A 26,517-nucleotide genomic window follows, 5' to 3' on the forward strand; every position below is an offset into this window, starting at 1 on the left:
GCGCGCAAAAAAAACATAAAAAGCGCGCTAGTGGCTAGTGGGCGGTAAGGTCGCGTGAGCGGTCATACTGGTCATATGCAAAATACTGACCGCAAGTTGAAGCCCCACCATGGCCCCTGTTGAACTATATAATAGCAATGCTAGCACACCGCAGCGCGATGACTGCCGGCTGCACTACGTACGATCTTTGGAGAATCCCTTCCCGCCGGAGTAGTACATTCGTTGAAGCCTGGAAACGTGCCATCGCAGAAAACGTCTGCTTGCCACGTCTAGGCGCGTACGCACGAATCGGTTCATGATGTCCGGTCACTCAGCTATCGTTGATCATTCCGACACTTTCAGTTCGGCGGAGTCCCAGCGCGGCGTCAACGACCTCTTTTTCGGCCGTACGGACGCGTTCGCTTCGAAGTCACACGGCCAGTGCGCCGGCGATCGCAACCGCAACACGGGTCGTTTTCCCTCTCGCAGGCACTAGACGCGTCCTTGGAGCGCGCAGCGGTGAGCCGTCGCTCTCGCTTTTTGTCCGGTTCAGATGTGCCGCAGACCTCTATCAGCGCCCTTATCTTTATTTGCATTGTGAGGGTTCTGGTGGCCGAGCCTGAGCTCGTCGTCGTCGTCTCAGGTTCCCATTGTCTGTACAGCTTTTGCGGTTAGCGCGGTCTGGCCGCCGTGTGTGCCGTCTCCACGTGCGTCGTCTGCGGTTGCACACTTCGGACCTCGGCAGCTTTCGGAGTTCCCGAAATAAAGCCTTTCGCGACTAATTTTCACTTGAAGTGAATTTTTAGAACCACCGGCGTGTGGACTAAACGAAATGTGAATTCGTTCTCGCGGAAACGTTACCTGCTCTGTGACCGCTACCCTTTGTCGGCTGTGGCAAGAAGCCAAAATCAGTGTTGAGACCGTCCGCTCTTTTTTTCTGCTATCCTTGCCTTTGTTCCACCCTATCACAGCGCTATAACGGTTCCAGAACAAAATTTAAACGAGCGCAGCAGCAATCGCAGCAACTGGCACCAAGCCAACGCAACACCACTTCTGGTTCCTCCTCTCCCAGGGAGCGAACGGCAGCAGCAGCACCGCTGGCTCCGCTGCGGCGCTGGCTGTCAGTCCCTCAGCCAACATGGACGATGGCGTTGCAGTTTCAGCAAAAAGAGGCGAAATTGACATTCGCTTTCCACCGATATAAGCTCAAAGAGTGAGAAAACAGCGCTAATTCAGAATGGCTAATGGCGAAGAGAGCTTTCTACAGTCTCCTCTAGCTGCGTGGGTGAGTGATCTAGTTTTGCCAAGGGCCTTCCCACGGTCGACTCTCGGGCGCTGCTCGATTAAAGGGAAAATAATTCAAGTAGTTGAAAAAAAATATATCGCTTAAGATCGAGAACCAGCTCCCCAGTTATATGAGATCGCGTACTCACATCGTGATAGTAGAATAATTTGATACTTCGCTACCTGTGAGTTACAAGAACGTGCCGAGCTGTATTGTTTAGCGTCAGTTGCGGGTTTGTTTATGTCGCCGTAAGCACGTTTTTTTTTCTTTCTCCTCTTTTTTTTAATCAACGCGTGAGTTAGTACAGTCAGCAGCTGAAAGAAGTACGCACGCCTGCATTTCCCTGCTTTCTTTAGAACGCCGTGGTGGGGCTATCCGATCGAGATGTGCTCCAGAGAAACTGGATCTACTGTCCGACGTGGAACAATTAAAACAATGGCTCCTTTTCGGAGCTCTTTTCATTGTTTATTCATCTTTGCCCGTGATGCGACCAGGGCGCTTTTTGCCTAGTTGACTACAGCAGTTCGTTGATGACACGGACAAGGTCTCTCTGGGCAGTTTGCTTCCGTTCGCGTTTACTGCAGTTTCGCCTTTACGGGTCATCACGAATCTTCGACCATCACGCCTTTTTTGGAGTTCATAGTTCACGACCGTGCGATCCGCGTGAACTCTCGGTCGTGCAGCACGTCTTTTCATCGTAGTTACGCACGTTGGGGCAGACCTGGCCAGAAAAGCACCGAGGGATAACTAGCGAAAAGTAATTGGGGCGGTTACCGTTTCTGTCTTCTTGCACATCACCGCCGTAGAGATGAATCTTTCCCACTCGAGACTGCAGCCAACGAGGTGGCGCGCACTCTCTTGAGCACGTATAAACCAAGTACGCTGCAGTTGAATCCACTCATGAGTGCCGTGAAATTTCATTGACCTTCGGTAGACCGTCGCTATGGATGCGGCGGTATTCACGCATCAGCAAGCGGAGTTGCGCGCACTGCCAGCCGCTTGGTCTCTTCTACTTACCTGTCGATAGCAGCTTTGAGCAGTTACTGGGCATCCCAAAACTTCTCCCGCCACAGACGTTCTATGAGCAAATGAAATACGCCACTGCTTTGGAGCGATTCTGAGCAGTCCAAATGACAAATGAAAGAGACCTCTTGATTTTCTTTCGGTGGCTTGAAGTAGCCACAGCTTGGGTGGATGCGGCATGGCTCCACACAGGGAACATTTTCCCCAGCCCATGGTTTAAGTTTATGGCGATCGATGGGTTTACGTCAAGTGCTGGATAATGAAAAAACTTTACCGACCCTTCCTGAAGAAAGTTGAGAGAGAAGCTCGAGAGCTTTCTGACATCAAAAGTGCATCAAAAGCACATCAAAACGTTCACTAAAAGTGCGTCCAACCGAATGTCAAACCTTCCAAGACCCAAATTGCAAATGAAGAATGAGCCGCTGCGATGACTTTTTGCACACTAAGGGAACACATCTACGATCTAAATGTATGCCGATACGTGGTTTATGAGATAAAGGTAAACTATTGTACTCCTTCTTTGTGATCGATGCGTGTATTTTCTTATCTAGAAACATTCCTTTTGCTTGATTTTCAAGTGACCCTGTTGACACAATGGAAGCCCAGTTTCGTGCACGCACCGTGTCTCCAGACATCTTATCAGAGCTTTTCGGTCGAGCAACGGGTCTTTGGGGAAATGCTTTTGTTTTTCGCATGATGCCATCGGGTCCAAGAAAGCTTTCGTACAGAACCAGCCTTGGACAGCTGAGTTCCTAACTGGTATCCAGTCACCCGCAGATGCCTTCACTCCAGGCAGAAGTTGTTGGCAAAGCAGACGTGTCAACAGATTATGTAGTGCAGCAGTAGGAACAAGTTGGCTGGTTGGTGAGGTGTCATTGTGACAAATCGGGCAAGAGCATGGGAAAGGGAGGCCAGACCAATGCTGACTCCAAGTAAGCTGTATTGGAAAATCAGTGGCACATTTTGATGAAAGTAAAAGGGTAGTGAACCACTCGCCATCCTGGTAGTGTGTGTGCCAATGATATTGTTAACATCGGGATATAGTCAGAGCTATGCATTTCACCGAGCAGTGTATGGCAGCTGCTGATGCATCTTGCAATGTGGAAGCCAAACTTCAACATTTTTTTCATGTTTGTTGCTTGCTATGACTGAACAGGAAAGCTATAAACATGGAAGTGGTTTGCCAAAATGTAACAGAGCTCATGTTAACTGATCTCCCACTTGGTCTAGTGTGTCTTTTCCTACAAGGAAATATAGAATGAAACCAGAGCAATGCCAAACAATAAGTGGCATTGTTATGACTAGTTGTTTTTGTAACTTCTTTATAACTTGATTATGCGAACATTTTAACCACATTTAAAACATTTATGGAAAGAAAAAAAAATGTATTGGGAAAGCATGTGCTGAATAAAAAGAGAAAGTGCCTGGCCTGAGTGAGACCAGGGAGAGCCCACTCCACTGGCGTGCTTTGGAGTCGATTTGTTGGCACTCGGAAGGTCATTCACATGGTTTGATTCCTCCAAATTTTTCTGGTGCTGAAACCCGGGGTGGTCATAAAGTCGTGTAGACTGGAGCATCATTCTCTTAGTTATGAGCTTCGTAGGTACAAAAGCACAGCAGCATGTATAACCAGTGGGTGAATTGGCACAGGTGTACAATCCAGTGAAGACAGGTGCACAAGGTAAATTTATACATACTGGAGAATGGTCTGCCTTTTTTTGGAATGATGGCTGGTTGGGACTAGTTTGTTATCACATTCATGATGTAAACACTTCTCAAGATACACAAAGACAAAAGAAAAAGAGGAACGACAGCATGGCACTAATTCTAATATGAACGGGTTTAGTAATTTCCCTGATGTGCTAGCTAGTCTTTTTGTTTGGCGAAAACTGTGGCATCTGTCAGTGCTGGGCCGTCATTCTTCTTTTTTGTCGGTGTGTATCTTGCGCTCTAGGCAAAACAGCGCAAAAAAAAAAAAGACAGAGAGAGATACGCGACAAGGATTGCACTACAATACACGGCTCTCACGTGAAATTGTTGAATCAGAATGAATTTTAATGCTTGGTGAGGCATGCGTCAGCATGGCCTCTATCACCTTGTCTGAGAGAGAACTAAATATTCTACGCATGCGGAGATAAAACTTAAGTTTGATGCTCTGTATATTGTGTCTCTTTCGAAATAAAACCAGTTGATAGTTCAGCACAGTCCTTGTCGTGTATCTCTTTGTCTTTTTTGCGCTGCTTTGTCTAGATTATGTACCAACACGCCCAGTTCTCCATGTTTATCTTGCGCTGTTTTTACATCATGAGTGCCTTTCTTTCAATTCTGGTCTTGTCTTTGCTGTACTGTCACAAAATGACGAAGAGACATGTGCTACTTGTTGACTTAGTGCGCATTGCAACGGGGCAGCGTGGGTCATTCTAATCAATTATGTGATGCAATGACAAAATGATTGCTGGTCAATAGCAGACGTATAGAAAGCATGTCTTCTGCCTTTGCCACAGAACTTCGCACCTCTTTCCTGCTGAAGATAGGGGCAGTGCAGAAGATGAACACACGAGAAAAGGAAGAAGGCTGGATGGTGCTGAACTTGCAACTAATTTTGCCCAAAACGCAGCGCATAAATGCTATGACCAAATTCATGCCCCCTCACACCATGATGTCAGATTGTAGACATGAAGTGAAAGCTGCAAACTGCGCACAAACCCGGAAAATGTTGTAACTGATTTTCAATTTGTGGAGCGGTTCAGATTAGTTGTGAGTTTAGCTCCTCTGTCCTGTCTTCTTTCTTTTCTTGTCTGTTTGTCTTCTGCACTGCCCTTCAAGATGTTCAACCAATACCAACTTTCCCAGTTATCAATTCTTCTTCAGTACATTTCTCTCTCCTGCACTAAGCCCATCCTTGTTAGGGTTGCATATAATCAATAATGCGGCAAGGTGTCATGTAATCAGTGGCTTATTTTATTGTACGAACACTGTATGAAGCGGACTATGCCAAGTACATTCGTTGCATTTACTACATTTTTCTAGGCTGTTACGAGTGATTTGACTTATTTAGCATAAATTTAGATGCGTGGACAACTGAGACTGTTTTTTTTTCTGTCTGCATTGCCTTTTCAACTGAAATGCAAACCTTAGCCAGTTTAAGCACTACAGACAATGCAGGTTTGTCCCTCATCAAGTACGTCAGTATGTCCCCAGGTCAGGAAGAAAGCTACTGCCTTACACCTCTAGCCACCCTAAAGCAATTTAAAATTGCACGAGTTTTTTCTCATCTCATTTTCAAATGATGCATGGAAGAAAGAAATCAAGGAGGCCACAATCAAGGAGGCCAAAGGCAGTCAGATAAAGTATAATGATGTGTGAATATCAATATTCTGAAGTAAGTACTGAAAGCTAACCGATAATTGCATCACATATTTTTAATAATAATATCTTTTGTTTATTTGTTCCTGCAGAACTATTAAATATGTCTAATGTATTTGTTTTCAGCTGGCAGTGTAACTAAGAAAAAAATAACTTGTGAAGGCAGGATAGGTTTCACTTTCTTTTGTTTTTATGGGCTTGTGCTGTAGGTGGGGGCTTTCTGGTGTAGTTAACCCCGCCTGTTATTGCATGTAATGTTGGAGCATGCATAGCACTCGTGCAGCTCAAGCTTCATCCAGGAAATAGAAGCATTTTGCGTTTCAAACATCTGTATGCTCCTAGTTGTACAGTTTAGTCCCTTTTAAGAAATGGCAAATGTTAGCTTATGAACAGGCAAAAAAAAATGCACAATTTTCCCTCATGTAATAGTGGTTAACTTGCTCTTAACAACAAAGCTTAGTGATACAACTCATGGTTGTATTTTGTGCAGCACATAAGGTGGCCATGATTTGCCCTGAAGTTAGGAAAAGAACAGAAGAGCCTGCAGAATAACAACAGCAACAACAAAAAAATGAGCCTATGTATGATAGTCTCGTTTCTATAATTCTACAATTCATGGCAGCTTGTGGCATGTTAGACCTCCTTTCATCATGTGGGAAGGTGTACACGTTTGACTGAGTGGGAGACACTAGACGAATGCACTGATATGCTGTGAGATCTCTGGCAGCTGCTTCATCCATTCGTTTGTCAAACCACTGCCATGCTTGCTGCGGTAATCCTCATTTCACCAGTGCGGTTGTCTGGTTCCGCCCTAAGAACTTCAGGGGGGAATGAGACCTGATAACTATTTATATTGGATTGACAGTTTAACCAACAGTGACTTTCAGCACCTGAACAGCCTGTGCACAGCTTGGTACACATCCCAACATTGTTACTGCTGTCATTGGCACATATGATACCTTGTATCATACCTTGTATCGTATAAACCTTCTAGCTTGTATTGGCACATACGATACAATGTATCATTTGTGCCAATTTCATACAATACAATACCTAGGGCTTGCTTCCCTGCCAAAGCTGGTTGTTCTGGCCATTGCCAATAGATTTGGATTCATCTGCTTTGGGAATGGTGTGCAATTTTCAAGTGATAAATGATGCCTTCTACTTTCGCTGTTACTCTGTATTTTGTGTTCTGTAGCCACAACATGCTTTTAAGATGGGTGCTTGTCCACTTGTGGAGATTCTCTGGTTACATCCGCCATTCGTGTTTCCAACAAGCTGTGGCAATCGGAGAAAATGCATTCTAGAAGCTGTACTTACTGTCATTTTGGGGGAGCTGCTTTGTTGGTCTGCAGGAATTTTTCATGCTGTCAGTATGAGTGTTGGCTATATTTCGAAATGTTGTTGGTTGCATAGAGCAATCATTTCCTTGGTGTAGCTTTGCCTAGATTCCTGAAGCAATGTTAAAGAGGTGCAAAAGCAAGTGAGAAACTGAAATGGCAAAATGAGGATTTCACTCGGTTAGTGTTACCAAGCTGTCGTGAAGCCTTACTTGAGCCAAGTTGCTGTTTCCCAAAGTTTGATCAAGGAGGGCTGAGTTTTGCCGCCATGATACTCGACTTTGTTGGTATGGTGAGCCTTGTGAACTGGGAGTTGTCTTTCTAATTCCATGCCCTTTATGTGCAGGTAAAAACATTTTACGATGACGATGGAAAGCCACTGGACTTCAAGCAACTCTGTGATGGTGTCTTTCTGCACACCGTTTGGCTGCAGATGTGAGTTGCGTGTGGTCCTGCTACTCATAGCGCAGTGTCGAGCATGCTCCACTTTTTATTCTGGGTGTTTGCACTGTAAATCATTGTTTCAGCTAAGCTGCCGTGTCAGTGGTATATTTTATTGCATTCCCTGAAATAATGCGTTTTTTTGCGACTTCCTGAATAGCATGTCTGAGTTTTTACTGTAGTGCCCAGCAGAGGAATACTTAAAAAAAAAAAAAAGCAGTCGAAATTGTTGTTTCCTCTTTTGATGATACCTTGCACGAAGCTGATGTGCCCCTGTCTTCTGTGCCCTTGCAGCGACACCCATCCCATGTACTCCGGGGTGATAAACCCAGCCACTGACATGACTGCCAGATTAAGGAATCTCAACATGCTTCTCCACAACATCAGGGTCTTCTACGAGGTGAGCACTGGTCGAGGGTGAACGTCGTTCACCAAGCACTGGCTTGGCCGGGCTGGAGGCCACGGGTCCAGGCACCTGAGAGCCATGCATCCCAATAACACTCCACATACATTTCTCTGCTCCTCTTTTCCGAAATCAGCTTTACCGTTGCCTGGATGAATAACCTTGGCAGTGTGTGCCTCGCATCGTCTGCTTATTTTCCCTTTTCGCGTGGTCTTCTCTGGTGGGCGTTTTCTTCACGTGACACCAGGGTAGCTGTGCTCATGAGCACTAGCAAGTGGTTCATTAGTTTGAACCCGTACGTAGCATATGCGGGGAGGAGGGGCCAGGCCACTGCTGATTCTGCTGTTATCAACTGCCAAATAATTATTTCTCTGTCGCAAGCAATGCACCGAGCTTACGCGTCCTCAGTGTCGATGCTCAATAATCAGGTATTTTGCAATGCCGTAGAAAGGACAACAAAATTGAATGTAGCAATCATTAAAGTTGTGTAAAGTACGCCCACGGCATCCCTAAGTTTTTGTATTTTGATATTGAATTGATTTCTTGTTTTCTGTTTTTACTTTTTTCACCTCTTCGTCACTTTTTTCCTCTTTGTTTCGGTGGACAAGTTTGAAAACATTGGCTTTATCGGGGGTAAAATTTAAAACCTATGTGGGTGGAATTATCAGTTTATTACTGGCGGTTTCGCTTGCGGGGTTGGCGAAGCTTCTTATCTATTGTTATACCCTGCTAAATTCAGCAAGTGTTTTGAAACTTGTCGGCAGTGATGTTTCATGGCATTTGGAACATCTTTTCAATTTTATTTTCTTACCTACCGCCCCCCCTTTCCACCCTTTTGTAATGTATGATTAGGGCATAAGGAGTACGGTCGACAGGTGACATTTCAGACTTTATGAGAGCTGCAGAAGGCTTGCCAGACGGTGCAAAAAGGTGGGCAGGGGGAAGAGGCTTGTTCTGTTATTGGTTGCGGAGAAAGTGTCCTGATTATCGGGCATTTTAAAAAATTATTTGGTGACTGCAAAAAAAAAGAGTGGAAGCATGTGTCTCTGTTCTGATGTGTGCTCCGTTATTGTTTATGCTGCAAGGTTGCATGAAATTAGGAAGCAATAAAGCAGTAAGGTCCAGGGGAGTTTTTTTTTTTTCCCCCAAAAGTGTCTCAGTATATGAACAAGTGCACATTTTAGAATTCTAGGGGGGCGGTTAGGGGACTGAGAAATTGCACGAATGCTAAAATATGTTACGCTAACTTGTTGCATGCTGCACACAACCAGCATAAACAAATCTGTTCCACTTAACGCCTGTTTGTCTTACCAGGGGCGGTATTCCCGTGTTTTGTCCCTTTTGTGTCCCTTTCAAAAGTGTCCCTTTTGAGCGAGCCCTGATTGGCTGAAAGCGAACACCCGGATGTGACGCCATGCAAGCACGGCGGAGCTATGAGCCGTGGCTACTCGGAGCAGACGATTTGGAGCAGACAATTTTTCGTCGCCTTATTGTTGGTTCGCTTGAACACATGAAAGATACTCTGATACGGTTTCAGCTATTTAAAATGCGTTTGCAAGAACAGTTACGGTATTTGAATCAAAGGCCCACTGCTTAACCGGAAGTACGTCACGATGAAAGGGACGCAAAAGGGACGTTTTCAAAAGGGACAGTTACGAGAATACCGCCCCAGAGGCTTTAAAAGTTGTGTTCCAGTGAGCTGAGCTGTGCCCTGTGTCTACGCAAAGTGTGCTACTGAAAAACAGCTGCAGATGAATTTTACCTCGTGTGTCCTGTATGTGAGCTGAAGCACACAGACATTTCCGCATTTTGCCATCATAGCAGTGCACCTTCAATGGCAAAGAAGCAGCTCAACCAATGCATGGAAAGGAAGGCCTGCTAGCTTGGTGTGAACTGCTGTTTGCTTGCGAGTACAGTTGAGAGTTAATTTCGTAAACACTATTCTAGGAATTTTTGTTAGGTCAGAATACTTTTGTGTGTTTCTGCTCTTGGTGTCATTTTCTCGGTTGTGTGTCCTTGTCTTTTATTCAGTGCCGCTTGCCTCTTTACGCATTGCCAACTGACCCAAACCATGACGCATGTGCATAACCTGTTAGGGTGAATAGCTCCTAGTTTTGTGAAATCTCCTCTTTGTTTAAATAATTTGGGGGTCTGCTCAAAACTGATGTTCTCAACTCAAGTAAGCACAGGAGCACCTCAGTAAGGAGATAACAGCCCCATTTTGTACGATTTTCTACGGCATTAATCGACGCTTCCTGGAAGACAACTCTGCTGTAATCTTCACAACCGTTCTCAGTAATCACTCAATCAAGGCTCTTGCCGTCCAAGAGGCATTTTGTCTGCTGCAATCTGCTGAAGCTGCTCTTGCTGCCTCAGCCGTTACCGCAGCAAACCTTGTCCCTTATCGCCAAATCTGAGATATAACTGACGACGATTTTCTTTGAGCAAGCATGTAGAATGATTGCTTCCAAGCAGGTTTTTATAAAAGTTTGTCACCGGTGTAAAGAGAACTTATCATTATCTTGTAACCCACTTGTGCTTTCAGCAAATTGTTCACTTTGCCAGGACAGTCATCTCAGGCTGAAGCTCTTTCTGTGATCACAGATGTTTTGTTTTGGGTATTGTCAATTTTCGAGGAGAAATCGGGTTCCTGCAAATTGTTTGTGTGCGTTGAGAAGGGGGGGGGAGGGGTAATTGAGCAAAATAGGGTGTTACCCGAGAACGAAGGACATCTGGTTTCTGATGGGTTCAAGGTGCGCTGTACTGCATTGTTGTTTGCTGTTAGCTTACAGCAGGCTTGTGGCTGTCCTGTGCCTAGCTAATCACGCACAGTTTCAGTTTGTGCAGCCCACGTCCTTGTCGTTCCCACTTGTGGCGGCCACAGCTTGTGAGCCCCTTGACATTGCTGCCTCTTTCTGGCCTTGCAGGAGGTCCTGGAACAAGTCCTAGTGATGAACCTGCCCAACGTGGTCAGCATCGCCAAAGCCACGTTTGACGGTAAGCGACCCAAAGGATTGTTAGATTGGATGGCAGCTGGATTGTTAGTCGAGCCTCTGTGTAGCAGCCCCATTCAGTCCAGCTACTTTATTTGTGGCCCCACTTCTTCTAACACCTATTGGGAGCAAGCGTGATGTGACTGCTGTTGTAGGGGCTGCTTCCCACCTCCCCTTTAGGCAGCTTCATTGCCATCTTAACGAACCGACCACCATGTTAAGCCCTGTTCAGACTCTAGTGAAGATGGCAACATGAAGGAAGCACTGAAGTCGCCAATGATGCAGGCTACTTTGCTGTCTAAACTTAAAAACAACGCCAGCACCACCTTTATGCATACTACCTAATGTTGCAGCAAACTTGTTCCCTAACCAAAACGTGTCCTGTAAGTAGATACAGTAAAAGATCGTTAATTTGAACTGCAAGGGGATGTCATTCAAGTTCAAATTAATGAAAGTTCGAACTAATGAAAGTGAAGAATAACTACAGTACGCTGCGTTTGGGCATGTCAACAATTTAATGCTTGAAAAATTTTGTGATTACAGTCGGCTCCTTGAAGGCGAAGCCAGCACTTCTTGCTCTAATTAGCGAATTCATTCAAGTTGCTTTATGAAAGTTCTTAATGCAAGAACTCTTGAGCTCAAAAATATGCACGGCATACAGAAATGAAGCATTTAGACTTAATTCTTAATTATATAGTTTTAGGGATGCAAAGTAAAGTGACATCCACCTAAATGTAGCCGTACAAATACAAAGAAAAGCTATACAGCCTTCTCAGAAACTTTGCGGTTGAAGAAAAATTCGTCCTGGTCCAGGATTCGAACCCGGGACCACTGCTTAACCGGAGCAGTCGCTCTACCAACTGAGCTAACCAGGAGGCTAGTCGTTTGTAGCGCAAGAGCGAATTGATCAACAACTCGGAAGTGAGGACAGGACAGGGATGAAGGAAATGGTCAGAGTGGAAAATATAATAGGTCAAAAACAAATTCTTGGTAAATTTAAAGATATATTTTCAAATTTTCTTTTTTGTTATTGTTTATATCTTAAAAAATTAAAAAACCTTTTGGAATATGCAGTTTTCTTACAGACATTAGCAATATTCTTAGTAAAAATGGAACTCCTAGTTTGAATGGTGTGTCAGCTACAAAAAATAACTTGCTGCCTTTCCAAATCCTATTAAAGAAGTCCTTTTGGGCAGTTCCAGTACAGATTCTTTTAATGGATGAGCAGTTGGGCTCAAAAACACAAGGCACAATAAAATGAAGCTGAATAGATGTGCTTTGTAACAATACATATTTCAAAATGAAATAATGAGTTTAAGAAAAGTGTTATCTGTCAGGTGAAATTTCTGGAAAAAATTCAGGAAAAACTGCCAGATATGCAGTCTCAAAATAAAAAATAAAATACATTTTATAATATACAAAGTTTTCTTACATGTATCAGCAATGTCTTAGTAAAATTTAAACTTTTAGCTTGAGCAGTTTACCAGCTACAAAGGAATTACTTAAGTCCTGTCCAAACACACTAATGCTTTTAAGAGTTCTAGGACAAATTTTTTGTGCAATAACTTTGGGCTGGGAAATATATATGTTATATAAAAATAAAGCTTAATACATGAAATTTTGTGATTTTTTGTTTGAGGTGAAGTATCGGTTGAAAATGTAAATTTTAATTTACCAAATATTTAACAAACTTTAGAAAAAATGTAAAAGATGTGCTTCTGTCTCAAAAGAAAAGGTAGATTGAAAATGTCATATAATACTATACAAATTTTTCTTGCATGCATTACCAGTATTCTAAGTAAAATTCAAAACCTTAGCTCGAGCAGTTGACCAGCTACAAAAAATGACTTCTAGCCTTTCAGCACATGCCACTGGGCAAAGCAGTCTGCACCGGGGTTTCTCCTCCGGCGAAGCATTAATCGTTCTTGACAAAGAGGCAACAAGTCCTGTCCAAATGACTTTGACACCGTATAGATAAGATAAGATAACAGTCGTGATATCCGTAGAGTGCTTGAACCGGCTACAGGGAGCACCAGTCTGGAATAAAAAAGTGAAACCTTCTGATAACCGGCTGCTCAGGGTCAAGGCCAGTTTCTTTGAGTATTGCTCCCACGACTAGATTCTGATACCAATGTGAAGCCATCTACAGACCCACTGTGGCCGATCAGATTGTGGAAATTTATTAAAGATGCCACGGAATCACGCAATTTGTAGCCTGAATTGTACTTTGCGTGCGCGGCCATTTTGATGTGGAAGTACTACGCAGTTTAGCTTTTTGTGGCGGGATTAAACATCGCTGCTTAGCCCAGAAAGTACAAACTGTACAAAAATTTTGAAGTGTACTTCTGTCGCAACACAGCAGATACTCTAGGAGTTCTAAAAAGCCTATCTTGGTTTTAAAATCGGAATATAAATTGATTGCTAGCTGACTAGCAACATTGTATGGTGCGGTACAGAAAGAGTTAAGATTTATTATTGATGTGTGTTTTTTCACAAAACTGCATCCCATGTTTCTTATTCTTTAACATTTTTGTCTGAGGTGGTGGCTGCGGCGCCATTCCAATTCCTGTTGCTTTAGACTTCTAATCAGACCACTTCCTTACCTGTCTGCCATGCTGTCCGGGAGAAGGAATGCAGCCAGTGTGTGGGTACTAGTGGGAAAGAGGCCCACTGATTACAGATGCGGGTTTTCAACAAATCCCGTGGGACTGGGAGGTTGGCTATGCATAGGCCTAAACACGAAAGGGTGGAAGCAAGCTGGCCTGTATCGATGGATTACTGTGCCGAGAATTGCATCACGAAAAAATGAAGGGAAGAAGGCGAGAGAAACATCAGGTTTGCTTGCTTATTTCTCAGCAAATAATGCATCGTTGCTTGTCGAAGAAAAGCCGAGAGAGCTTAGAAACATCAGATCTTTAAGCTAAAACAAAGTTTCATTCAGCCTTTGGTGTCCCTTTAACTCTTTCGTTACCACGCCTATTCAAATCGATCACCGGTGATCGATGATTTATATTGCCTATTTCGACATGTTGTAGTCATTTCTCGTGCACCTAATGCGGTCGGTGGTTAGTCTAGGCACTGCCCTTTTAAAATCAGTTTAAATTTTCCCGCTCCGGCGACATTGAGATTTTTGACGGCGTTTTTTGCGAGCTGTGGTGCGTGTGTTTTTGAGGAAGGGGGCGTGGCTGCTGCCCTTGATAAAAAAGCATGCAGATCGTCGCTAGGCTGCATTACCATAATATTTTTTTGTCAAAAGGCTCCCGGCAAGTCAAATACCAAATAATGCGGTCAGCTTTGTAGTCCAACAGCGTTGAGAGGTAATAATTACTTGAAAATGGCCCCAGCTATTCACTAATGATCTTTGGTTCGGACAAAGGGCAGCTTTATTCTCCCAAAGCTTATTTCTGATGGTCCCCCGCATGTCTAGCAAGTGTGCCTGCCATTTTCAACCAGTTTCCCAAGAACAACGGATGCATGAGCGGAGCAGAAAAGCATAACTGTGTCAAATGTCCTTGGCTGTGTTTTCCCTATCCCACTTTGTCACAGTCAGGCAACAAAGGTGTACTATGGTACAAGGTGCTTATGACGACTGCGTGCCTGTGCCCAGTTTTTCCATTGTCTCAGTTGAGATGACAGGCAATGAGACGAGGGAACAGCAGGGCGCACGGAATGAGCCGGTCATTTCAGCATTCAAACAATAAATTTGAATGCTGGTGTAATTGAGCGTGGCAGTGAAGCAGTGTCGCTCCTTGGTGACGAGATGACTGCTATCACTGTCCGTACTTGTGCTGCGTTTCATGCTGTCCATGTCACTCTTCCCTGGCAGCGACAGTCTGCCAACTGTCATAGAAAAGTGCAAGAGCAAACTTGATGGGGACCTTAGAAAGGGTGTGTTTGGAAAGGAAGCAGGCGGCTCAGCTTTTCAATTTCAATTTGTTTATTTCCACTCCATGGAGCAGTGGGCTTGGAAGTAAATGCTCTAGCGAGCTTTACAAAGTTCCTGAGCCTAAGGTTCCCAAGGTTCCAATCCTTGCCCTCCTCTTTCCTGGTAGTCCTGTGGGTTGCAACTGGCAGATGTAGTCTTGTCATATGTAGTCATGATGTAGTCTTGACATATTACAGGCTGAAAACAGAAGCAGCAGCATCAAATGATTGCCTCTTTGCTGCAGTTTGAGAAAAAAAAAAATTTCTCTCCGATTCCACCTGCGTGTAAATAATGTAGATAATGATTAGACAACAAGACATACTCACCATGAAAGACAACCATAGTGAAACACGGCAACCATTACAAACTGCATTGGCAACTCCAAGGTTAAGGCGCAAGCTTGAGTGACTTGGCATTCAAATTTTTTTTCTTAAGTGAAGGCAACTCGATACAGCAGGACCAGGAATCAATGCACACTGCATCGCCTGTTTTCTACTGGCATTGAGGATAAAACCACATAGTGTAAGTGCAAATGGGAGCTTAATATCCACTTGGGGATAGGGGAGTGCCTGGAAAGTGAGGAACTGGGCTAGTTGGGGTTGCATGTTAATGGTTGAGGAGCACAATAAGTACAAGGCGAAGCGCAGAACATCAGGACAACCTGAGTGCCCACATTGTGTTGCCCCATATTTCGTGTGTCTTGTGGAACTTAGTGCACCCCGTAACCTGTAAATGCTTTTAGCCAAAGGAGAGTAATAAATGCCTGGCTTTCCCGCAAAGATAAAAGCATTAAAGTAAACATGCATTCTAGCTTGGACACCAGCTTCAGTGTCAGCTGTTGATTTAATGGTAACAAAAATTCACCCCTTGGGGAAATGCCAAAGAGCATATTACTGTACCAGCAGTGAAAGTGAAAAACCCCTGATGCACTCAGTGAAACCTTACACTGTTCTCTTTTCCTGCCTTTCTTTTTAAGATTGCAGTGAACTTGTTTAGAGTGGGAGTAGAACTCCAATAGAAATGATTTGAAATCTTAGAATGACGATGATCTTCACGATTGTGGGTGCATGACCTGTATAATGATTAACTTGCTTGTACTACTGTTTTTATGCTACCGTGTGGAGAACAGAATCGAAGATGCTCGGGAATTCTCAAACTCGGTGTGTGCAGTTCCTGCAGCATTAGCTGTATGGCTGATGAAGATTTCCTAATAATTTGCATCAACAGTCAACTTACCAAAAATATCGATGTTCACTTTAGCATATCTATTGAGGAGCATGGTTACAGTTTTCCTCTCAGTTGTTTTTAGGGAACCAGTGTGCTGTCAGTCCCTGAAGTGCTCAGGGTTAAGAGTGGTTGCCTGTAATGCAGCCTTTTGTACTTCTTGTCTTCTGCTGCTTTGGCATAATGTCATCTGGGGAAAAACAACTGCGTGTCGTGAAGTCAAGGTTGACCTTTTCAGTTTGAAGATCCTGCGTATGCACCGTTTGTATGTGGCCAGCTGTTGTGGAACCCATTGTCACTCGCCACGGTTCAGTTATGAACAGTGGCTTGGCTCTCGACTGTGTTGACCTCTGACCCCTGACCTCATCTTTGCAGAGAGCAGCGAGCAGGAGCTGAGCCGTCTGCTCCTGCTGATGCTGGGCTGTGCAGTCCAGTGCGGCCGCAAGGGGCGCTTCATCGAAGCCATCCGGCGGCTGGACCTGGCTACCCAGGCATCGCTAGCCGAAGCCATAGCCTCGGTCACGGACAACCCCGACGCGGTGTGGACGCGCGACTGGGGTCGGCTGGAGGCCCTGCCCGAGGCTGACCGGACGCGCATGTACGCCACGCTGGTCCGCCATGTGGCCACCCTCTCGCGACAGCGGGACTCGGTGGCACAGGTTGGTACCATGCCTGCTCTTTCGTGGAGGTCCCCTTCCAGTTATTGTCGCAGGAACTGAAGACCTGTTTCCTAAAAGGGGCCATGAAAAACAAAATACAACTTTGTTCAGTGTGAAAGAGTTCCCATTGGCCTCCATTCAGCTCCATTTTCTGCTCCATTTTGGCCTCAAAAGACCTCTTTAACCAAAAAAAGCACATGAATCATTGAGAAACTTTCAAATTTCACGCTGAAGTCACATTATGTAGGCAGAAGTGATGTAGTTTGAGTCAGCACAAAAACATAGTTGTTGGTGTGTTAAGGGGGGACACTGCTCTTAAAAAAAAACTTAAAAAAAAAACTCTTAAAAAAAACTTGTCAGTCTTGGTGCTTTTCTCTCACTACTTTAAAATATGTCATTAGTTTTTTGAGTAAGTCAATTAGTTCCCAAGATAATTAGAGACAATTTAGTCATTTTTGGAGGAACAGTAGACAAAACACTGTTGGCCATAGCACTGTAATCTTAACATTTTCCAGTACTATGAGCACTGGTGAATGCAACAAGAGAAACGGTTTCTTGATGCACCGCTTGCAACTCATTTTACAGCTCAATAAACTTTGGTGGCACCAGTGGCAAGGAACCATTTCGAGTGCCCATTTTTGGGCTCAAGTGTTGCCACATGGGTTGCACTGGGCTCCTGCAATCTGAAAAGGGAACCTGTGTAGTTTTGCTTGTCTGTTTGTAATGGGCTCAAAGCAGTGGGTGCATGAAGAATGGACATCTGTACCTGTCCCCTCCCAATTCTTTGTCATGAACCAACTAGGCCAAGAGAATGTCAGGCTCCTAAACCACGAATTAACCCCTTGTGTCCAAAACAAAAGGATCGAGACTAGTTGGACTCTTTAATGGCTTCCGAGTACTTTGGGTATCAACAGGATCCTTTTGTTACTCGTGCTTTTATACACTGTCTGATGGCACTTTAAGTAAATGGCAGCAGTTCTTTGCTGAACAGTCACAATCCTTAACCAACTCAATGTTTGAAGGTGAGACAGCGCTGTGTATATGCCTGGCTCACGTGCTGCAATCTCTGGCATTGCCTTCTTCTGGCATGTGTGCAGCGGCTGGTGAACCTGACGCTAGAGCAAGAGTCCAATGGTAGCAGCATGGATGCATCAGCGGGGAGCGAGCAGCTCTGGGGAGCGGGGGATGCAACGTCACACCAGGTGGCCGACTCCAGGCTGGGCGTCGAACTAGCCGATGCCAAGGCCAAGCTGCGCCGCTGCCAACAGGAGCTGTGAGTCTCCCTCCTCCTCTCTCGCTCTCTCTCTGCAATAGAAAGGTTCGGTACTGCAAAAAAGTTGTAGCTAAAGTCTAAGGAGTTCACTGCTGGGTATCTTCTTTTCTTTGCTTGGAAAGTAGGCAGCAGAAGTTCAGCTGCAGCTGAGTGTGATATTATCTCGTTTTCTTTATTAGCTAGGGATTTCAGCCAGGTTCTTTTTTTTCTTTGCTCACTGTAACGTTGTTAGCTATGCCTGCTTGGTATCTCCTTTTTTGTTCCCCAAAAAAAGGTCCTGTGGGTAGGTACAGCAGAAATTTAGTTTTGGGTGGTTAAAAGATTTTGTCCTGTCTAGTTTGCGCTGCTCCCTCAGAATGAGTTAAAAGATTTGTTAGTTGTTTATGTTCTCTTGTAGCTGGTATCTAAATTTATACTTGGTGCACAGAAATTGGAATGGCCCTCACAGACTAATATCTGTTGCCTTTATAAGCAACTGATAATTGTAGTAGCAAGAATCTTTTGCTTATATCTGTTCTTTTGCATTACTAGAGCAACAGCTGTGCCAGCTGAATTCTCCCATGCACAGGGGAAACAGATGAGCTTGATACTTCATTACTTGGTGTAGGAAAAAAGTAAACTGGTAGTTTTATGGCAGAGGTCACACTGCTGATTGTAGCACGCCAAACAGTACTTGTCTCCCATGCTTGCTGACGGTAGGTCTGGAAGGTAAAAGTCGAGGGCAAAGAAGGCATCGAGTTAAACCGTTATAAGCGAAGCTAAGGCTATGGTTAGTTGATTGTACATTTCGTTATATGCGCTGCTTTTGGGACTCTACAAAAAAGATCTATGCACAGATTTGTTTTGTCCAGTTGTTAAAGCAGCGCGTATACTGAGAGAAATGAAAATGTGACTCACTGGCTGATTCGATGTTATTCCACCAGATATGCGGCACAGTTCCCCTGCTCTATTTTTTCCCCTCTACTTGCACCGAGTGATTATAGTGCTTTCTGTGTTTTAGGGAGGAGAAGCTCGAGGTTGTGTCCGAACAAAAGGAAGAGCTAAGCCAGTTGAAGGAGTCCATTGCCCGCTTACGACAAGAGGTAAGGGGCACCATGGATCTGCTTTGTGTCAGTGCTTCTTGTAGGCGGGTTGTTGTAACAGATACCGTAGGGATCTTCAGATGCTGAGGGGGCTAATGATGTGTGCAGTTATGAATCCTGCAGAAATAATGGCAGAACTTAGTAATTTTAAGTGGTCCGCTGCTGAGCACGAGGTCGCGGGTTCGATTCCCGGCCGCGGCGGCCGCTTTTCTGATGGAGGCGAAAAGCAAAAACGCCCGTGTGTACGAGATTTCGGCGCACGATAAAGATCCCCAGGTGGTCAAAATTAATCCGGAGCCCTCCACTACGGCGCGCCTCATCGCCTGCGTTGCGTCGGCGTGTTAAACCCAACAATCAATCAATCAATCAATTTTAAGTGGTCAATTCAAAATGTCGAATAATCCTAAGGAATCTAAAATTTTCACCGATAATTTGGAACTTCGCACTTAGTTTGAGTACTCTTCTCGTACACCCAACTTCAAATAGACCAAGTTCGGCTGTGCTTTCAGTGCTGGCATCGTGGATGCTGTCCTGACTTGTGCTTGCTTTCACCTTTCCAGAACCTTGAGCTAGTGCAAGACGCGAGGACAGCCAAAGCCTACCGGGACGAAATAGACATTCTCAAGGAAAAGGTGCGATTTTGGCTTGCCATGGAAAAGCTACCTGTTGGCAGCATTTCTGCGAAAAGAAAACAAGGATAGAAAATGGCGGGCTGCATCTATCTCTCTCCTCCTCCCCATGCAGGTGTTGAAGCTTGATCGACTGGAGAGTGAAATCCAGAGGTACAAGGACAAGATGAGTGAGCTCGACTTCTTCCGCAGCAGAGTCGAGGTGAGTGCGGAGCCCATCTCCCTGTCAGCCTGGGTCGAGAGAGGGCATTGTGTGTTTTGGGTTCCATCATATAGAGTGGTTGTGAAACTCTGCTCCAGAATTGGCTGTGTGTTCCCACCCACTTTGTAATAAAAAAAAAGAGCTGTTTGCAGATGGTGCCACGGCGCACATGCTAAGTTTATAAATGTTAGTTGGAAAAAAGTTCACTCGAAGGGTGGCCTTATTTGTTTTTGTTTTTTTAGTTGAATGTTCCCACTTGTTTCAGCGTGCATTCCACTTGTCGGAGGGTGGTTGTAGCAGGTGATTGCTGTACCGCAGAGAGTTTGCCCGTTAATGCAGTGCACCTGCACCCCTGCTCCACCCCCATGATGATCGTGAAGTTACTGTCAATTAGCGTGCCGAAATCGTTACCTGGGCCAACCCATGGCCAGACTGCGGCCACTCTGGTCCCCAAGTGAGATGTGCTATGAGCCAATCAATGTGTGGTGCCGGAGCTGCTGCTACACAATGCACAAAGGGAGACCTGCTTCTGGGGAAATGGTTTTCATGCGTAGGGATGTGTAGCGTGACGGTGTTGGACGGGAATGTACTGCTGCTGTGCTGCAAGTTTTAGGTTCCTCCCAGTGGCCAAACTGTGCGCGCTATTGGACAAAGAAATTGTCAATACTATTCTCCTTGATAGGAATGTCGATGAGGACTTGGGTTGCGACAGGGACTGTATGCAGCACATAGCCACCAAACCCATTTCTTTGTGTTCATATTCGAGAAACGGTGCAAACACGCGCGGACTGAGGAAAGGAAAGAGACACAAAAGGAAAGATGCACACACAGCACTTGTGTGTCTTTCCTTTCTTCGACCCGTGTGTGTTTGCACTATTTCACGACATGAATTCCCACTAACTTGCCCAATTCGCCATGTTCTTTGCATTCTCTCAGTGGAAGTATTAGCTAGAATGCTTACAGGAAAAAAGTGATCAGTACAAGGTGTGTTAATAGTTGCAAGGAGAGTCTTCTTCTCATCTTCAATATGGTGGAACTAGCTGCGCAGTCGTCGACAGCTGGTGAAGAGCCCTTGTTGTTGCCCCCCCCCAACCCCCATTGCAGGAGCTTCGCGAGGACAAGCGCATCCTGGGCGAGACCAAGGCCATGCTGGAAGAGCAGCTGGAAGGCAGCCGACGGCGGGTGGAGCACGCAGTGCAGCTGGAGGCCCAGCTGCTCAAGACCCGGGCCCGGCTCAGCGAGTGCACCCTGGTAAGGGAGGGGCCCTCCCCTTGTTGGCCCCCTCAGTGGAGCATTGGGCAAATAGGGTGAGAGCATTTGGGGCAGCAAGGGCCAGTATGGCTGGAATGGAACTGGGCCAGCCCTGCTGGGCAGTGCCACAAGGTCAGCCATGACAAACCGTTGTGGCTGACCTTGTGGCCTGAAGGCCTTCACAGGGGAAGCAATGGGGCAGGACGTGGCAGTGCCTGCAGTTGACAACCGTTGAGCTGAGCAGGTAACAGAACGGATGTTCACGGACCTTCTTTGGGCGTCTAGGGTCGCTCACCGGTGTGTCACCTCTCCCCTCTGTGGTGGACGACAGGAGCGGGACGTGGAGCGGAGCCAGGTGCAGAAGCTCCTGGAGCAGAATGCCCAGCTGCGGCTGGACCAGCAGGCCACGCTCGAGGAGAACGGCCACCTGCAGGGGGAGCTGCAGAGGCTGCGCTCGCAGGCCGCCTCCCCACGTGAGTGGCGCTCGGACTGGCACTAGGGGCTGGGCAAGCATGTGACGAGGTCTTTGGGACTGCGTCTTTGGGACGAGGTGATCGTGCCTTGAGCCAGTTTCGCAGAGGCTGGCCGAATGCATGGAATCCAACCCAGTCCAATCCAATGAATCCAGTGCATGAATCCCCTAATCTAAGGTACAGTTGAGTGGGACTGTCTCCACTGAGAATTTTCCCTGGCTTTGCTTCTGTGGAAGAACCTAGCGCTAACTTTGCCTAGAGCAAAGAGCTACTGCTCCAGACATATCACATGCCTCTGCACTTGAGAGCTGCTTCTGTTGCGCTCCTTTTCCCTCCTGCACATTACTCACAGCCAAGCACACTGGCTTGTGGTGCTGAGAACTTATGTTGCACCCGATTCATTCATTGAGCAGTAGTATATGTCTCCTTCTGAACCTCCAATTCCTTTCACTGTTACTCAGCGACATCACGAAGACAACCCCCCGTGATTGACACTGTGTACTAAGTGCACACAGATTCTCTCCGAGCAAGCTGGTCAGGGGATGGCACGTTTACATTCAGGCCATTTGCATAATTGACCCCTCATGAAAAAATGCTGCGTCTGTGCAAAAAAAAAAAAAGAATACGCCTGGGATATCTTGTTATCTTTGCCAATAGTGTTTGTTGTCCAAGGCTCTTTGACAAGTACTAACCACTTAATAATAAAGCAAGGTCATGAAGTTTCCAGAGGCCATAACTTGGGCCAGTGTGTGTGGTAGCTCGCGTTTTAAGCTAGTATCTCCCATTTGCCAGTTTTCGCAAATGTCCTCTGTGAGCACGTAAACTTAGGGTGAGATTGTCAGAGCTCACATGTCATCTTTTTGGGCGACTTTCTCGGGGCACTCTGTCACTGCTTTCATGGTGGCCGACTTGGTTTATGCGCTACACCGAAACATTGGTGAGTGTTTCCATTCCTCATCATAGGGTCTACTGTGAGCTCAGTCGTGGTGATCACCTCTGTTTAAATTTCTGCGCTTGGAGCCATCTATGAGTGGTTCTTGTAATGCATGTTAGGACGCGTACTTTACTGTTGCTCAGTTGCAACACTGGGCGGGTGATATTTTGCGATATTCCAGGACAGAAGACTTTGGGGCTTTAAATTGAGCCATGGTGACGAAGTATGGTGTGTGATGCTATTTCTCCTACTTGTGTCATTCGGGCAGTGCATTGCTCGTTACCGGATTACAAGTTAGGGCTAAAGAAGCCTGGTAGAGCTGGCCAGGGTGTGACACCGTGGACTTGCATTTCAACACTTGGCAAACTGAACTCAAGTCACTGGGCTGTGTGGTCGTGCCTGTTTTTGGTGTGCTGCATTCCGACGAAAGCAGCTGATTTGATGGAAATCCCCCCACCGATCTGTGCAGGCACCGAGAACAGCCTCTTGGAGCAGCTGAACACAGATGCCGAAACCAGGGCCCTGCACTTTGAGCTCGAGAACAGGCGCCTGCAGGTTCTCTTTGACGAGATGAAGGCACAGGTATGGTCGTCACTCTGTTGTCATCATGAAGGTGCTGCTGGGTCCACTGTATAGTGGCTCGGGAGTTGTCTTCTGATTTAGCTCCCATTTTTTTTACCTCAAGGTTCCCTCAGTTCTTCCTTTCTATTTTAATCTTGGTGTCATGTGTCATTGGCAGGTGCGCTTGCCTAATGAACGTTATCAAAACAACCAAATAGCAAGTAATGGGTAAAGAGCACATCAGAGTGTCCTGGTTGTAGTTTTTGCCATTATGAACTTCGTCTCTGGGAAGCTGTTCCTGATGGCAGGCATTAAAGGGCAGTGATGAGGTTCAGCTGTACAACAACTGGAGATAATTAGCGTCGATAAATTTGAAGTGTCATGCCAAATTGCCAAATCACTTGTTTTGACAGGGTGTTTTTTGTGTGTGTGTGTGCGTGTCATGGTTTTTTTGTAGTTCACCTAACACCTACCACTAGGCTATGAATATGGTTCATAGCACAGCATCTGTACTCTACTACATTACTACTAAACTGTTTCCCATTTTTATGCCCCAGTATCGAGTTGTAGCTGTAAGTGGGGTGTACATATTTACGCATTTTTTGTCACTTATAGTAATTTTGTTTGTCTTAGTTTAACTCTTGTGAACGCCTTCTGGAACTGTTAAAAATAATTTTAAGATCAACATTTAATTTTTTTTGTGGCAAGGTGGTGGGGTACCTCAAAACTGGGCCTTTTTTTCTCTTGCCTATGAGGGGGCACAGAGGCTAGGGTTCCCTGCCCCTGGCTGCATTATTGCACCTTTGATTCCTTGATGTTTCAAATGGGGCGAACCATGCAAGCGTGGATCTATCGAGGTATTATTATACAGTTGATGGAGCTGAAATTGCCACCGCATCATTTCTGCCAGCTCACGCTGGTCCGTAAGGATTGTCCTCTCTGCTAAGAGCGCGCTTGCTCTCTTTTGTTCTCTGTCCCGTTCCAGATGGAGGAGAGCCCGACCAAAGATGAGCTTCAGGCACAGGTGAGAGCCGCAGTGGAGCCGTATTTGAAGACGTTTACTGGTCACCGACTGAAGTCCAAATATACAAATGACGTTTCGGGGGCGCTACAGCTCACCAGTAAACGTCTTCAAACATGTTTCCTGACCAGACAGTGTGCTGTCAAACCCTCGACTACATTGAGCTGCGCTTATATGGTGCGAACAAATTCAGATATGGTGCAGCTGCTGCACTTGCTATCTGCTGTAACTGCTATACTATCCAAGCAAAACAGGATTTTGAGGGTTGCCGTAGTAGCTGTAAAAGTTTAGAAATTCTAAATGTTTGGGGCATCCGAAGCATCTGCTGCGTCCTGTAGTGATGACTGTTTGCAAATGGGGACAGATAATCCTTGTGGCATGCCATCTGCTGTGGGGAAGTGTTATTCCTGCAAATGGGGTCTTCTCTTTCCCTGTGGCCAGTTTTCAACAGCGGCCTGTTTTCCCCCCCTTTCAGTGTGCAATAGCGAATGAGCGGATCGAACAACTTGAGCAAGAAAAGGCAGCGCACGAACAACAGCACAGCATGCAGCTTCGCCGAATAGCGGAGCTGGAATCTGAGAAAGCTGAGCTGCAAAGGCAGCTGGAGATCAGCAAGGTAAGTTCTTACACTGCCACCGTGTAAGGTAACAAACTGCGATGTGTTAATTCAGCATTTTCGACTTTTTCTGGGCTCCAGAAAAATAGCTGTTCGGGTAATGATGCTAACCAGCAACAGCAGTCATCATGCGATGGTTGCTGAACATCCCTTAGCGGCCCAGCTGGCTGCTCTGAGTGCTTAAAATCTGCCGCTTGATCACCAGGCGCCCCACACTGCCGCGCGTGTCGCGGGTCATTTTATAACTGAGGCAGAAGCAGTCACTGGCATGAAATCGTCAGTGCGGGTGTCAAAAGAATGCGGGATACACGTGCCAAGGCACGCCATGCGGTTCACGCTTTAGAGGAGCTAGTGAGGGGTGTTGTGAATTGGTGATGCATTTCTTTCTCCCAGCTTGATCCCCGGTGTATTGTTTTTGTCCAGGGTGAGTGCACCAAGATGGAAGAGGTGGAGAAGGCGGCGCTGTCGTCCAACCTGGAGGCCCAGCGGTTGCAGAAGGCACTGGACGCCTCGCAGGCCAGGCTGTCGGCCTGCAGGACAGAGCTGCAGGTGAGGGAGGAGGAGTAATGTGCGCGCAGCGCTTTCGTGGTCACTTGGGCAGGGCAGCGCACTCACAGCAATCATTGGGCTTGAAATAAGTCAAAGAGACGATACGATGAGACTTGTTAGCCATGGTTCTGCGGTAGTGTTAGGTTGATGCTGCCCCACCTAGGACTACTTCATTATTATCATCATTAGGAAAGGCTTTCTTGACAAGGGTTGAGTTAAAAAGAAGTTTGATAGCTAACCAATGCTCCCAGACAAACTGCATAAGTGTTGTTTACTGCAGTACAGACATTTTGTTGTATGTGCACAACATTTATAGATTCTCTGATAATTTGTTCCTTTAAAAGAATAAGGAGATGATTAAAATGTGTCTTTGTGGGGTTTTGGAAAAGCTGGCTTGGCCCATCGGAATTGCAGAATAATGTTCCCATACACTTCCAGCTACAAAAAGAAACAGGAAATGGAAGTAAATGTGCCTAATTGTACTACTGTGGCATGTTTTTATTCGCCATCAGTGTAAATGAGTGCTTCTATCGTCGATTTTGCTGCACTTTGTGTGTCTTCGAATTTGCTAAAACGTTACAAGCCTAGCAAATTACGCAGCAAAGTGAAAAACTATACTCTTCCCATAATTCTTGTGGTTACAAGTATGGCCTCCAGCAATTTGCATTGACTGTGGTGCCAGTTTCCCCTCCAGTATATGCAGGAAACTGTATGTCAACGGCCGCTCAGTTTTTCTTATTGGGTAACAAAGGAGACACATGCTGCATCAAAAGAGAGCCAGTGGTTTCACTCAGTGACTGACATAGATTTCACTGGGAGCACCTTTCTCCAGGTCTCTTCTTGAGGCTGGCTGCAGGCGAAGTGCTAGAGCCTCCGCTATGATTCCCCCCCTCGTGTGCAGGCCATGGAGTCGGAGAACGGCAAGCTGCAGTCGACGCTGCAGTCGCTCAAGGGCCAGCTGCAGCGCATGCACAGCATCGAGCTGGAGGGGGCCGACCTGGAGGCCTGGCTGCACCGCGTCGAGCAGGAGCGCCGCTCCCTCGACAGGGAGGCCACCCGGCTGCGCACCGCCCTGCAGGTGGGGGGGTGGGCGGCTATCACTAGCGCTGGTGCTAGCACGCTGAATCGTAACAGGGCTTTGTCATGGCAGGCAGGGGGGTGCATTCTTTATTGAGCTTGGGGACTAACAAATGAAAGAAAACTCCAGAAAACAGGCACGGGCAAGCAGTCCTGTAAAAATTTTGTGCTAGTTCATAAGTGGTTGTTCTCGTCATTCAAGCTTAACAAA

The 26,517-nt window shown here is 45.9% G+C and overlaps 2 protein-coding genes across 6 annotated transcripts in view; one reads left to right on the top strand and one right to left on the bottom strand.

The window, feature by feature from the left end:
- The window catches only part of LOC144149524 (2-oxoadipate dehydrogenase complex component E1), a 34,075-nt gene extending 33,186 nt beyond the window's left edge, over positions 1 to 889 (bottom strand). Inside the window, exon 1 of the mRNA XM_077681136.1 lies at positions 183 to 889. Coding sequence (XP_077537262.1) covers positions 183 to 297 — 115 coding nt within the window. The 5' untranslated portion in view covers positions 298 to 889. The remainder of the gene's footprint in view (positions 1 to 182) is intronic.
- A 190-nt stretch (positions 890 to 1,079) lies between these two features.
- LOC144149522 (protein Daple-like) overlaps positions 1,080 to 26,517 on the top strand; it is a 58,424-nt gene continuing 32,986 nt past the window's right edge. For all 5 annotated transcript variants that reach the window (XR_013318327.1, XM_077681132.1, XM_077681133.1 and 2 more), the window contains exons 1-16: positions 1,080 to 1,264; positions 7,340 to 7,428; positions 7,729 to 7,834; positions 10,765 to 10,834; positions 16,355 to 16,638; positions 17,736 to 17,911; positions 18,912 to 18,993; positions 19,554 to 19,625; positions 19,738 to 19,824; positions 20,929 to 21,075; positions 21,407 to 21,548; positions 22,952 to 23,064; positions 24,029 to 24,067; positions 24,540 to 24,680; positions 25,104 to 25,229; positions 26,131 to 26,307. Coding sequence is in view for 4 of the 5 variants with exons in the window: in XM_077681132.1 (XP_077537258.1) it covers positions 1,217 to 1,264; positions 7,340 to 7,428; positions 7,729 to 7,834; positions 10,765 to 10,834; positions 16,355 to 16,638; positions 17,736 to 17,911; positions 18,912 to 18,993; positions 19,554 to 19,625; positions 19,738 to 19,824; positions 20,929 to 21,075; positions 21,407 to 21,548; positions 22,952 to 23,064; positions 24,029 to 24,067; positions 24,540 to 24,680; positions 25,104 to 25,229; positions 26,131 to 26,307 (1,899 nt within the window). In the remaining variant the exon portion in view is untranslated. The remainder of the gene's footprint in view (positions 1,265 to 7,339; positions 7,429 to 7,728; positions 7,835 to 10,764; positions 10,835 to 16,354; positions 16,639 to 17,735; positions 17,912 to 18,911; positions 18,994 to 19,553; positions 19,626 to 19,737; positions 19,825 to 20,928; positions 21,076 to 21,406; positions 21,549 to 22,951; positions 23,065 to 24,028; positions 24,068 to 24,539; positions 24,681 to 25,103; positions 25,230 to 26,130; positions 26,308 to 26,517) is intronic.

This window comes from Haemaphysalis longicornis, unplaced genomic scaffold (genome assembly GCF_048455015.1).
Source record: "Haemaphysalis longicornis isolate Haplotype H1 unplaced genomic scaffold, Haemaphysalis longicornis Haplotype H1 scaffold_8, whole genome shotgun sequence".
Classification (NCBI taxonomy): Eukaryota; Metazoa; Arthropoda; class Arachnida; order Ixodida; family Ixodidae; genus Haemaphysalis; species Haemaphysalis longicornis.